This window comes from Panthera onca, chromosome C2 (genome assembly GCF_046562875.1).
Source record: "Panthera onca isolate mPanOnc1 chromosome C2, mPanOnc1 haplotype 2, whole genome shotgun sequence".
NCBI lineage: Eukaryota > Metazoa > Chordata > Mammalia > Carnivora > Felidae > Panthera > Panthera onca.
This window is the reverse complement of record NC_138347.1, coordinates 71,800,424-71,814,350: the sequence shown is the minus strand read 5'-3', so window position 1 is coordinate 71,814,350 and position 13,927 is coordinate 71,800,424. Positions and strand designations below refer to the sequence as shown.

At 40.9% G+C, this 13,927-nt stretch overlaps 1 protein-coding gene across 3 annotated transcripts in view; it reads left to right on the top strand.

Moving 5' to 3' along the window:
* Positions 1 to 13,609, top strand: part of PCYT1A (phosphate cytidylyltransferase 1A, choline) — a 46,869-nt gene extending 33,260 nt beyond the window's left edge. For all 3 annotated transcript variants that reach the window (XM_060639642.3, XM_060639641.3, XM_060639640.3), the window contains 6 exons: positions 1,961 to 2,077; positions 3,120 to 3,271; positions 5,794 to 5,872; positions 6,587 to 6,729; positions 8,406 to 8,594; positions 9,465 to 13,609. In XM_060639642.3, coding sequence (XP_060495625.1) covers positions 1,961 to 2,077; positions 3,120 to 3,271; positions 5,794 to 5,872; positions 6,587 to 6,729; positions 8,406 to 8,594; positions 9,465 to 9,671 — 887 coding nt within the window. In that variant the 3' untranslated portion in view covers positions 9,672 to 13,609. The remainder of the gene's footprint in view (positions 1 to 1,960; positions 2,078 to 3,119; positions 3,272 to 5,793; positions 5,873 to 6,586; positions 6,730 to 8,405; positions 8,595 to 9,464) is intronic.
* The last annotated feature ends 318 nt before the right edge of the window (positions 13,610 to 13,927 follow it).

The window sequence follows — 13,927 nt, the reverse complement described above, 5'->3', positions numbered from 1 at the left end:
CTGTATTACAAAACCAATACATTTCCATAGCCTAACATTTACAAAATACATTAAGGGTATAGAGTGAAAAGTCTTCCTATTAGTATCTCACAGCCACCCAGTATCTCTCCCTTCCACCCTTAGTAGGTGTATCATAGTATGTTCAGTCTTCCGTTGAAATTTAAGTTGTTTCCAAACTTTTACTATTACAAACTATGCTGCAATGAATACCATGCATATTTACAAATATATGTATGAAATAAATTACTAGAATTGGAATAGCTGGGGTAAAGGGTATAAGCATTTCTGTGTCTTTTGACAGATATTATCTAATTACCCTTCTTAAAAGCTGTACCAGTTTATATTTCTAACACCAGTATATGATTTCTCAGTTTAAATGTTTATTTATTTTTGAGGAGGGGGGAAGGGCAGGGAGAGAGAGGGAAACACAGAATCCAAAGCAGGCTCCAGGCTCCAAGCTGTCCACGCAGAGCCCAAAGTAGGACTCAAATACACAAACTGTGAGATCATGACCTGAGCTGAAGTCTGATGCTTAACTGACTGAGCCACCCAGGCACTCTCTATTATTTCTTAGTTTAAAAGCTACTTGTTTAAAGTTTAAAGCCACCTGGGTGGCTTAGTCAGTTAAGCAGCCAGCTCTTGATTTTGGCTCAGGTCATGATCTCATGGTCATGAGGTTGAACCCTGTGTCAGACTCTGCACTGAGTGTTGAGCCTATGTAGGATTCTCTCTTCCCTTCTCCTTCTGACCCTCCCCTGATTGTGTGCATTCTCTCTCTCTCAAAATAAATAAATGATCTTTTTAAAAAGGCTACTTATTTATGGATAAACCTATCTGGAAAGAAAAGTCCATAAACCTCCTGGGAACCAATTTTCTCCCCCTTGATTTGTTGTTCTCAAGACAAGGGTGTTGTATCTTACGCCTACCTTCAGTATGGTATATCTGATGAGACTTTGGCCCTTCTTTCCCAGACGATGTAGCTGCTCCTACTGTTATTTGCTGCTGCTGCAGTGAAATAACTCTTCTTTTATTTACATATAGGAATATATTACTAGGACTTACTAGATTTATTATTTGAAGTATGATGAACCATTATGTCAATTCCATTCTCAGTGTGTTTGTTAGGCTTTGGAATTAGTCTTGTACTCAAAGAGATCATTTCCTGGCTTTTCTTTCATAGTCCACCACCACTGAAAATAAATTGGCAATCTGTTCTCTATCATTTTCACCAATGGAAAGAAGAGGAAAAGCTCTAATATAAAGTCCTATAATATTTATATTTGACTTTCAAATACTTAGTATATCACCCTCTACTGAGAAAGTATAACATGCTCACTGCCAAGGAGAAATACTTGAAGGAATCCTATCTGTTATCACAGAGCAGGTGCTGAAGGTGAATTTGGGATTGAGAAGCAGTAAGTCGATAACTGGTACTTAACCTTCCCTTTTTCTCAGTCTCACCTCTTTGGATCACTCCTTACTCACTGGGCAATCAGAGGGAAGTTTATTTTCATAGCAAAGCTTAGTTATTAGTAATCAAGGCAGCCTGAAAATGAGAGAGCAAGCAGCCAGAGTATACCTTAGCTATACTCTAAACATGACTGAAATTTAAACATAAGCTGAAGGTGAGGATTTTAAAATTTAGGACACATATGTTATGTAACTCTTCCCATTTACTTCTAAAATAACTTTAAGAAAAAGCAATCATGATATCCAGTTACATGAGCAGTTTGGTGAAATCAGGGTAACAGAGTCAATGGATGTGATGTCAAAAGCGTCTTTGTAGCCAAGGAAGTCTGATGTTATTCCTCACAACCCCAGTCTACCCCTAAATTAGGGTGAATATTCAGAAAACAAGAGAGGGGCATGCAAGGGTGGAAACACAGTGCCATTTCCACTTGTCAAGTATGAGATATTGAATCGATGTGTTTTTTTGATAAATTCTTTCCTTTGGATTTAGGTGACCGGCCTGTGAGAGTTTATGCAGATGGAATATTTGACTTATTTCACTGTGGTCATGCCCGGGCTCTTATGCAAGCAAAGAACCTTTTCCCTAATACATACCTTATTGTAGGAGGTAAGAAAATATCTGATAACTTTAGGTGATTTCCAGAAAAAAATTATAGTAGCATTTTTCTGCTTTCATAACCTGAGCCCTGGCTCTTATTTTGGTTTTAAAATGAGGGATGTAGAGCAGCCTCTCTAAAACATGAAGTATATGAAGTACATGAAGTATACAGACCTGGTGAAAGAAACTACAAGCTCTTTGACCTGAGATGTCCAGTTTTGTTTTGTTTGTTTTTTTAAAGTTTTATTAAGTAATCTCTGTACCCAACATGGGGCTCAAATTCACGACCCCGAGATGAAGAGTCACATGCTCTTCCAATTGGGCCAGCCAGGTATCCCAGAGATGTCTAGTTTTTATCTCACTGTTTTCATTTGAGTTTCTACAGTTTGGGGAGCAACAGTGACCCCTATTGCCTACTTAAGAACAGTATTTACTAGATTCCAGTTTGTCATTTTGAATCAACTGAAGTATGAAAGTCTGTTAAGCAAATGTTATGTGATCCAGTACAGTCTTACAGAAATTTAATAAGGAAACATTTTTAAAATTTGTTTTAATGTGTATTCACTTTTGAGAGAGAGAGTCAGAGTGCAAGCAGGGAAGGGACAAAGAGAGAGGGAGACACAGAATCCGAAGCAGGCTCCAGGCTCTAAGCTGTCAGCACAGAGCCCGACATAGGGCTTGAACCCACAGACCCGATCATGACGTGAGCTGAAGTCAGACACTTAACTGACTGAGTTACCCAGGTGTCCTAAGAAAATATTTTTAAAAACTTAATTGCTGTAGAAATTCACAGCAGGTTAATTTCGAAGTCTTCTCCAAAGTGTGAACATACTGTTTAGTGTGTATTGCTCCTGAAGGTATATCTTGGATTAGGAAAAGCATTGCTACCCAGAATGAGCTATATCCAGAAAATACTTCTCCATGTGGGGAGATCGGTTACAGTCCTAGTAACCTAGATCGGTTACTCCTAGTCCATGGGAGAGGTGGGTGGCTGAGGAATGGTTAAGCAAAGGGGACTTTGACTTACAACTTTATGATGTGGTGAACTCAGTTTGCAGTGATGAGCTCACACACAACTTCAAAGGCTTCACAGTGATGAATGAAAATGAGCGCTATGATGCCGTGCAGCACTGCCGCTATGTGGATGAGGTGGTGAGGAATGCCCCCTGGACCCTCACACCAGAGTTCCTCGCGGAACACCGGGTAAGAGACTGAGTACATGTCCCCATTCCCCTCCTGGAATTCCCTCGACTCTCAAGACTTCCAAGACTCAGGCTAGTTTTCCACTAGCCTTATTTTACTTATATGTTCTGTGTAAATTTCACATGGAAGAGATGACAGTGATTTTACTACTAGTCATCCCTAACATTTATATGGGGTTTGGTGGCTTAAAAGCACTTTTACATCCATTATATTTCATTTGTTCCCCACAGTCTTACTGGGTAGTTATGGTTTCTACTTTAAATTTGTTTAATGTTTATTCATTTTTTGAGTGAGAGAGAGACAGAGAGACAGAGAGAAAACGTGAGTGGGGGAGGGGCAGAAAGAGAGGGAGACACAGAATCAGAAGCAGGCTCCAGGCTCTGAGCTGTCAGCACAGAGCATGATGTGGGGCTCGAACTCATGAACCATGAGATCATGACCTGGCCAAAGTTGGATACTTAACCAGCTGAGCCACCCAGGTGCCCCTATGGTTTCTACTTTATATCTGAGAACAGAGCCAGAAAGACCAAATAACCTGGTCTAGGATACACAGTAGCAGGGCTAGAAACTGAACTCTTCAGTTAAGTGATATTTATCCCCCCTCACTATGGATGTGTCCGTCCTCCTAATATACCAGTCCTTTAGAATATACAGAGCTTCAGCCATGTTCTCAGGAGTTCCAGGAAATAAGACAGATAAACATAGACTTCTTTTGTATTGACTTAATCTAGTTTCAGGGCTTTGATTTTGGGCTAGATGTTGTGTGAGATCAGAAACCAGGGGGGTTTCTCACTTTTACTCATTGAGTTAGTATTATAAAACCCCTTACCTTCTTTTAATTCTCACACATTAGAGAAACAGGTTTCCTATAAAAGGTGAGTATAAAAGATGAGAAGGGTCTATCAGATCAGGTCGGAGGCCCTCAAGCTTGAGGAATATTGTCAGTTCTCAGCAAGAGTGATGTTTGTTAAAACTAGGATTGTGACAGACCTTTTATAATTCTCTAGCTTTTCTATATCTATACTTGGCAGCTGATGTACCAAAGGTGATGAACAAGATTATTCTCAGCAACACAGCCAGGCAGGCCCAGGCAGAAGAGGGTAGAGGAACTTCTAACTTCTCTTTTCTCCTTGTTAGCAGTGTATCCTCAACCAGCCGTCTTACTTGCCCACTATTCTTTTTTTTTTTTTTTTTAATTTTTTTTTTCAACGTTTTTTATTTATTTTTGGGACAGAGAGAGACAGAGCATGAACGGGGGAGGGGCAGAGAGAGAGGGAGACACAGAATCGGAAACAGGCTCCAGGCTCCGAGCCATCAGCCCAGAGCCTGACGCGGGGCTCGAACTCACGGACCGCGAGATCGTGACCTGGCTGAAGTCGGACGCTTAACCGACTGCGCCACCCAGGCGCCCCTGCCCACTATTCTTATTTTCACTTTGCTGCCTATTGACCCCTGATAAATTGTCCGTAAGTAACCAAGATGTTAGCCGAGAGTCTCTGACACAGTCCTGGGCATGGTTCATACTACAGTGGCTTCTGGAACTGGGTATGGTTGTGTTAGCAGTTATATTAGTAAATGCCATTTGGCCTGCTCAGGAATGACTAAGTAAGGTTAGCATGTCTGTCTGAAAGATTATTGATCCCAGTGGCATTGTTCTCTTCTCATTGTTGCAAGAGGTATTGACAGTAGTAAAGTGATAGAGCCTAAGACCAAAAGGTCTTTTATGGCTTTGAGTTTTACATTTCTCAGGAGTATAGATGTATCTGTTCTAGTAAAAGGGCTCTTGGGGCGCCTGGGTGGCGCAGTCGGTTAAGCCTCCGACTTCAGCCAGGTCACGATCTCGCGGTCCGTGAGTTCGAGCCCCGCGTCAGGCTCTGGGCCGATGGCTCGGAGCCTGGAGCCTGTTTCCGATTCTGTGTCTCCCTCTCTCTCTGCCCCTCCCCCGTTCATGCTCTGTCTCTCTCTGTCCCAAAAATAAATAAAAAAAAAAAAAAAAAAAAAAAAAAAAAGGGCTCTTGCCTGCTATTTTTATATTCCCACTCATCTCATGGACTGAGAGAGAAACCAGCTAACAACGAAGTAACCTCTTTTGCATATTTTTAGAAACCCTTATTTGACCAACCCTTATAGACCTGGGAGGATGGGGAGATTTCCTTTCTTCTTTCCTTGGCTCCACTCACTAGCTAACACACCAGCAAATTCTCCAGTCCTATTTACTATAGTATGATGACTGGTATGCAGTGTGAGGGTAGCACTTCCAGTATATCAGGAGAAATAGTTAAAAATAGAAACTGGCCAACTTCATGTTTATGATTGATAAATAATTAGTTTGGGTGGCTTATGAATGAATCACGGAATGTATGAAGCAAAGCAAAGAGAGATAAAGAAAAAAAAAGTCCATTCGAGGCCTGGCCTCTCCTTGTCCTTTATCTGGGTCTGGGAGAGTATTTATTGAAAGAGTATTTACTGGTTCTTTCTGATGGCAGTTATCCTGGGTTTTAAATGAAGTTTCCTTATTTCAGATTGATTTCGTAGCCCATGATGACATTCCTTATTCTTCTGCTGGGAGTGATGATGTTTATAAGCACATTAAGGAAGCAGGTGAGTAAGCTGATGTATATCCTCACTTTATGGAGTTTCAGGGGCAGTGACAGAGATTCAACAACATCTACTTTACAGAGGAAAATGTATATACTTAGAAATTCAACATCTACTTTCCGGTCACACTTCATTTCAGATAAAAGGTTAAGGTGAGCATAGTTCTGACATCCATCAATTCTCAGTCTAAACATCTACTTTTGATATCTCTTTTAATTTCAGCTATATGTGTGTGTGTATACACACACACACACACACACACACACACACACACACACACATATACATTTGTTGTTGTTGTTGAGAGAGAGAGAAAGAGAGAGGACACAAGTGAACAAGGGGCAAAGAGAGAGAAGTGGGGCTCACCCGAAGCAGGACTTGTACTCACCCAAAGTGGGACTCGAGCTCACTTGAAGTGGGGCTCATGCAAACTCATGAACTGTGTGAGATCATGACCTGAGCTGAAGTCAGATGCTTAACTGACTGAGCCACCCAGGTGCCCACCCCATATTTTTCTTAATATTAGGACCATATAGCTCCTGCTTTCCTTGCCCCTAGCCTTTAATTCAGTCCTCCTATCTGTCAGTATCTCCAGATTTCACTTAATAATAGCAGATTCTGCTTTTTGAGGAAAACGGTGTTGCTCCCAGTTTTCATCTAGTTCTACTGTCTAAGTTAACCAGAATGTCACAGTGTTTGTATGTGTTCTTGGATTAGGCATGTTTGCTCCAACACAGAGGACAGAAGGTATCTCAACATCAGACATCATCACCCGAATTGTCCGGGACTATGATGTGTATGCCAGACGGAACCTACAGAGGGGCTACACGGCAAAGGAGCTCAATGTCAGCTTTATCAATGTGAGTTCCAACCTCATCCCAGAATTCCATGGCCTGATAGGACACACATTTGCCTCCCACTTCATCTAAGCTGAAGTTGCTTCTTTTCAGTCTGTTATAATTATCACCTCCAAAATTCAGTGATTGCCTCTTTGCTGATACCACTATGCTAAGCTATTTACAAAGAGAATAAAACAGAGGCATTTTCTGCCTTTATAGCTTACTATCAACACATTGATATAAAGATGTACAGCTAAATAAATAAATAAAAATATGTAACTTACCTAGTACAGTATTTATATCAATTATGTTTATTTACATTTTATTTTTTTAAAGTTTTATTTTGAGAGAGAGAGAGAGAGAGAGAGAGCGTGCAAATGGGGGAGGGGCAGAGAGAGAGGGAGAATCCCAAACAGGCTCGGCACCATTGGTGAAGAGCCCGATGGAGGGCTTGACCCCATGGAACTGTGAGATCATGTCCTGAGCTGAAACCAAAAGTTGGATGCTTAACCAACTGAGCCACCCTGATACCCTCTATATCAATTATATTTAAAACAGTAGTTCTTAACCTTTTATTTATTATTATTATTATTATTATTATTATTATTATTATTACTATTTTGGTTGGTCTTTGGAAAATCTAATGAAAGCTATTCCCTCTGTGGATAGTGACACACAACATTTTGCATGCAGTTTCTCAGGACATGTGGACCTAGGTTTTAAAATTTGATTTATGAAAGCAAAGTTTATCTTAGCTTAATATTGCCTTTAAGAAACAAATGGCTATACATTTTATTTGGAAATTATATCTTAATAAAGTTGGTTTTAAAAGAAGGAAGCTGCTAACTCTATCTTCGACACAAGTAGCTTACTGTGCTCTCTTACCTGTTTCTAATTCTGTGAATTATCAATAGGTGAAATGGTTTCATCTAAATATGATTTATCTATGCGGATAAGCCCTAGCTGTTGCTAACCACCTACTTCAGAATCTCTATGTTCAGTTGTTTAAAAATCCTAAATATATTCCCTTTCCCCTTCGTGATCTGGAAATTACGAAAATACTTTTCATTTGGCAAAACATACCCCCCCATCCCTAGAGGGTTCATACCATTTTCCCTTCTCTTTAGGGAAGCTTGTAGGACCAAAGAGTATCCTCTTCCTTTTGCAACTGAGTAAACAGACCTCCAGATACCAAAAACTAAAATAAATAGCTCTTCTAAAATCATAGAATAAGCCAATGATAGAGGGGAAAACATCTAGCACAGTAAACTAAGTAAAAGATGCACTACTGCAACCAATAATTCTTGGTGGTATTGTGCAGAATCTTGTGGTTCCCTTTACATCTTCATCTAGAATGGGGTTTGGGTTATGTTGGGCATGTTTATGTTCCAAGTTTATGTTTTGTCCTAAAAAATCGGATGCATTTGGCTATGTGTCTGTCTGTTACTGAGCCCACTCTATATATTTAGTTTAGTCTAGGCTTCCACAATGTTTGAGTTATCACATTTTTGTATAAGATGACCATCCAGAGTATATTTTATGTTACTATGATAGAGAACTATGGGATACATTAGAGCGAAGTGAAGTTCTCATGGCTGGAAATAGTGCCAGTAGAGTGCCAGACCATTTTCTTCTTTCCCTTTGGAATGGAGGTCAGAGTGAGTATTATTTCTCAAAACAATTATTTCTTTACTTAGGAGAAGAAATACCACTTACAGGAGCGGGTTGACAAAGTAAAGAAGAAAGTGAAAGATGTGGAGGAGAAGTCAAAAGAATTTGTTCAGAAGGTTGAAGAAAAAAGCATTGACCTCATTCAGAAATGGGAGGAGAAATCCCGAGAATTCATTGGAAGTTTCCTGGAAATGTTTGGTCCAGAAGGAGCACTGGTATGTTCTTTCCTGATGGACAGTTTAGGGAATTTTAGGAAAATATAGGGAATTCTCATGCTGTGGAAAGAATTACAGAATTATAGAAAGAGATATCAACATTAAGTAGTTACCTAATTTGTCCCTTGTATTGGGCAGAACTATCTTTTGACTATCCCCAAAAAGTTCTTTAAAATGTTCATAGAAAGAAGTTATATATTCTCCTAAATAATTTTGCCAACTCTTTGTCCAAATCTGGTGATAAGTAAGTAACCTTGCCCAACTTACTTCTACACTATAGTTTTCAATAAAAGGAAAGGAAAGAACAAAGAATAGTAAAAAGAAAGCTGCCTCCCCTACAAACAGCCGCTGCAGAATTGCTGGGTGAGGTGAGAATTCTGCCCTTGAGGAGTAGCAAGGTCTTTTCAAGCCAAATAGAAGGTGAAGTGTAGCAATTTAGCAAGTAAGCCCTCGGATATCAGGAAGGATCTAACTGTGAGACTGTTTGATACCAGAATAGATTATTCAGGGAGAATATAGAATTTCCTTTTCAGAGAGCTCTACAACTAGAATAGGTACACTTTTGTCTGAGTTAGTTCCTTTGTTTTTGCCTGGAGCCTGGAATGCAGACCAAGTAGCCATTTAAGAATTCCTTTGACATAGAAGTCAAGGATTGAGTGATAGCATGTGGGAACCCTTAGATAAGTTGCATAGCATGGACTACTTTAGGGAGGAAATTACTTAAACTTATAGCTGTGTCCCTCCCCTAGCTTATTCAATTACTTATGATATTGCACAGGGCACTTGTGATAATTTGAAGTCGCAGATCCTCCAGTGGTGATTTAGTAGGATCCATAGGTTTCTTCTAATTTTACCTTTTGGTCTCCCCAGAAACATATGCTGAAAGAGGGGAAAGGCCGGATGCTGCAGGCCATCAGTCCAAAGCAGAGTCCCAGCAGCAGCCCCACTCGGGAACGCTCCCCCTCCCCGTCTTTCCGATGGCCCTTCTCTGGCAAGACTTCCCCGCCGTCCTCCCCAGCAAACCTCTCCAGGCACAAGGCTGCAACTTATGACATCAGTGAGGACGAAGAAGACTAAGTTTTCATCCCTCCTTTCCTCTCCCTTCCCTCTGTCCCATAACCTTCGGAAGCTCTCGGTTGAATTCCAAATTGTGATCCCAACACTAAACCTAAGGACAGCTACAAAAGAAAGAAAGTTGGGGCAGGAGGACCTAGGATGGGATCAGCCCATCCTCCAAGAGGCGTCACCCATTCACACCAAGAAGGAGGCTGAGTACACCTTAGAAGCCTGTTCTGCATCCATATTCCCTCTTTACAGACTTTGCTTTACTGTTTATGTTCATGTGATCTTGACAGGAAATTGTCATTTTTAGTAATTTTTTAAAAATCAGTCTTTCAAATGTTATAAGTAAAACTGATTTTTTGCCCTGAGGAGTGGGCACAAGGAAGTGGTGTATTACCCAGAGGCCTTTTCTTCCTGATACACTATAGTGTTGCCTTCTGCTCTGAGGCAAAGTGGCTTGCCAAGTCCTTCAAGCAATGACCTGCTTATGAGTGATTTCATGGGGAGGGGCAAATAGCATAATTTTGGCGTCCTTAAAAAAAAAGCTAAAAGCTGAGTAAGCTCGGCCACAAATCACCTAAATGTACTGCTGACACATGTGTCAATGTGGCTTGAGAAGAAGGAGATCTGAGCCTAACTTTTCTTACTCCCTGAGGAGTTTCGTATTGGACCCAATGGGGTCCATGGAAGACACTGATGGGGATGGAACCAGACCACATGGCATCGTCTGCGGTTTTCCTGCTGTGTTCATCTTCCCAGAAGATTCTTTTGCCCAGTTATTTGGGAGCTCTTATCAATCTCATTCCTGCAGTCTACCTTTGAAGGAAGGAATGCTTTCAGGTTTATTGTGATTGAGGAGGGGAGTGGGGCACTACTCAATCCTATACGGGGTCGATTCAGGTTAATTTTCCCAGACAGGAGTAAGTCCCTGGCCCTGATACTCCTATTTCAATGCTTATTACCTAGCTTTTTGCAAAGGGTACTTTGTAAATGTCTGCAGTTTGAACATGATCTGTTAATCCATGTTGCTCAAAGCCATACTGAATATTTGGAGAAACTTTGCACAGAATTTAAACACAGAAACGTAAGGAAACACCCCCCTTTCTGAAGCCTTATCTTGAACCCTGCCCCTCTTAAGAAAGTTGTGGGGTTTTTTGTTTGTTTGTTTGTTTGTTTGTTTGTTTGTTTTTTTCTTAAAGTTCTTGACTGGAACTAGTGCTCCAGGTAGTGTTCCTTTTCCTCTGAGAGTTGCAGCTGGTGGGGACTTCCCTCCCCTGCCCCTCCAGCAGGCCACAAAGCATGGGTTCACATTACAAGAGTATGGTAGGTTCTCTCTCTTCTCCACGTGTGCCTGCTGGTTATGGTGCCATTTCCCCTGTTAGGTTGCCCACGGGGATTCACCACTTATATTTCCCATCAGAGATGCTGAAGCTTAACACTTGCAGTTGAGTGTGAGCTCATTTGAAACCTCTAGCATTCTACAGCTACATGACCTAGCAGACTGTCATCTTCAATAGTCCTGTAGCTGGGTTCAGGGGAAAACTGCTTATGTCCAGGCCCCACCCTGTCACTCATAAATACCCCTTGTGGGGGTGGAATTTTGATGTTTTCAGTGTTAGAAAACCACATTTTATCTTTCCTTGCCCCTGTGCTAGGGCTGTGAGCATCTCATAGTCTCCTCTCTAAATACTTTGTGATAAAACCTGCTCTTCTGCCTGAGGATCAGAGGCTAGAATCACTGCCTGCCTGCACAGCAGGACTACCTTGGTTCCTAAAATTCTGATCATGCAGAGAGGCAGAGTAGAGACACAAAGAGAGGGAAATCTCTTGTTGTCGTGACGGCCTATGAAAACTGCATTTCTGACTCTTCTCATGAAGTGCTATTTGTGCTATCAAATCTGGTTTACTTGAGCTTTGGCTTAGAATCCTTCTTTTGAAACAGTTCAAGTTACTGTTTTCCTGCATTAGCCAGCTTCATAGGATCACATATTTTAACTTTTCTGCTTCAGTCTTCCTTCTTTGGGAATTTTGCCTACTATTCTCCCTGGTATAGAAACGTGACGAAGTCATTACTGAGGCTCACCTATGTGTTCCCTCAAAGTACACGTTAGCCAAATGTATTTGGCAAGGAAGATGCTCAGAATGTGGTTTTCCTCCCTGCAGTCAGTCCTCTCAAGCATACTGCCTGGGACCTCTTCCTCTGCTCTATCAGTGCGCTCTTTTTCACATTCCCTGCTCTTGGAATATAACAGCTGTGCTGGGAAGCTCTGTGAGACTACCAGGGCCAGCATATGCACGTGTTCTTGGAAAGCCCTCTCGCCCCTTTTGACAAGACTACAGTCTCAGTCTCCTAACACCAGTGCATCTTCAAATAATTGTGACTTTAAGCAAAATCTTTTATGGTGTGGCATATTTGCTTCTTTGGGATAAATGTGATCCTAAGTGCTGGACAAGGATGGGTGGAGGGAGGAAGCTGTTGGGATGATGCATTATTTGATTGTGCCTAATTCAATGAAGTTAGTTGTTTGCCTACCATGACCATGCCTGTGATCTGTAAATCTTTGAATATTAATTTTAATATTAACTGGTAATATTAGTTTCTAATTAGCTGTTTCCCTGAATCCCACACACAAAGCAATAGGCCAAATGTAGCAGAGATGGGAGAGCCTTAAAAGTTGGTTGGCTTCAGAGCGCAGTGCGTAAGACCGAAGAATGGAGACAGATGCTCAGGAGTTGGTGCCGAGGAGGTGCTTCCAGCAGTTATCTTGAGATGGCTGGGCAGAAAGTTTGCTCTTTTCCTACACTAGACTCAGGAGCACTGAGGAACAGAGATTGAAACTTTCGAGGAACAGAAATGGATCGTTCGTACTACTGTGGCTGTTTCTGATAGCTAGAGCCAAAGACCATTATTTTGCTGAGGCTCAGTTAGGTAAGAAGGGTAGGGATATGAGGAGGCTGAAGATCCTAAATGAGAAAAAACATGAAGGAGGTCAAGAGAACTTTTGACTTTTTGTGATTGCCGATAACCCGGCACCTGAGTTAGATTCTTCTTTTACTTGTGACCACACAGCTGGTCAAGCAGCTTCTGGATGGTCCCTCTACAGTGGTTCTTCACAGTGCTTTTGCTTTGCCAGAGTATCTTGGTTTGTGGGTAGCTTCTGTTTTTCTGGAGCCGATTGCCTTTTTGACTCTGTTCTAGATCTCATGTCAAAAATCTTTCCAAATCAATTATATTTTGCTGCTTCTCTTTAATTCCCTAAAAGCCATAGCTTCTACCTTTTCTGTCATCACACACTTTCACCAGAAGTTGAACTAATACAGGTAGGAAAAAATACTCCCTTAATAATGTTTTTAACTAATGGTATTTTTTTTAAGCTTACCAATATAAGTATTTTTAAAGGTTGTATTTTGCAAAGTCATACAATGATTGTTCTTGTTTTCTCTCATAGAATAGATTGTCATGAGATAAAGAGTGGTCCCTAGCTTCTATTTTTCCAAATAAGTAGAACATGTCCTTGGGATTATATTATTAAATGTTAATTTTTCTTTAAAAGAATGAAAGATTTTCTGTCTGCCAAAGTTTTATGTTAATACTCAGATTGGGGTAGAGAACAAAAGTGCTAGGTTTAACACTGGGATGACTCAGGTTGTGTCCCTTTAGGTTTAAAGAGGGTTTTTCCACCCTTCTTAAGGGGCACCGACTGTTTTAAACACAGAGACTCGATCAGTTGGGTTGTCCTGTATTGAGGATGCTGAAAAGAAAAAGGCATGTTGGGAAGAAATGCTGGCCTTGGCATGAATGTTAGCCTCATCCCCAGTGCCAGCAACCCACAGGACGTTTCCTCAATCGGTGTTCAGTATATTGTTTTCCTATGTGAGTGTTACTAATTTGTTCAGAGTTATTTTGGCCTTTGTCATTTAGCCAAATAAAGGCAAAGTGGTTTTACCTAATATTCCATTTCCTGTGTTTTTGACCTGGTATACATGTGTGTAACATGTGTTATATATTTGGGGCTTTTGCCTATGCTCTCAATTTCTTTGCCTTTGCATCCTGATTTGTCTCCTCAAAGTTGTCCCATGACCATATTATTAGGAAAATCCTTTTTCAGCTTTGCACAGAAGCTATTGTCCCACAAAGGGAGGCTGGTCCAGATCTATGAGGTCTAATGTCCTCAGTGCCCTAATGACACATCTGTCATTCAGAATCCATCAGGCTTCCATCTCTTCTTCAGAAGCCTGATTTATTGGACACTGGGTTTGTACTATTTTGC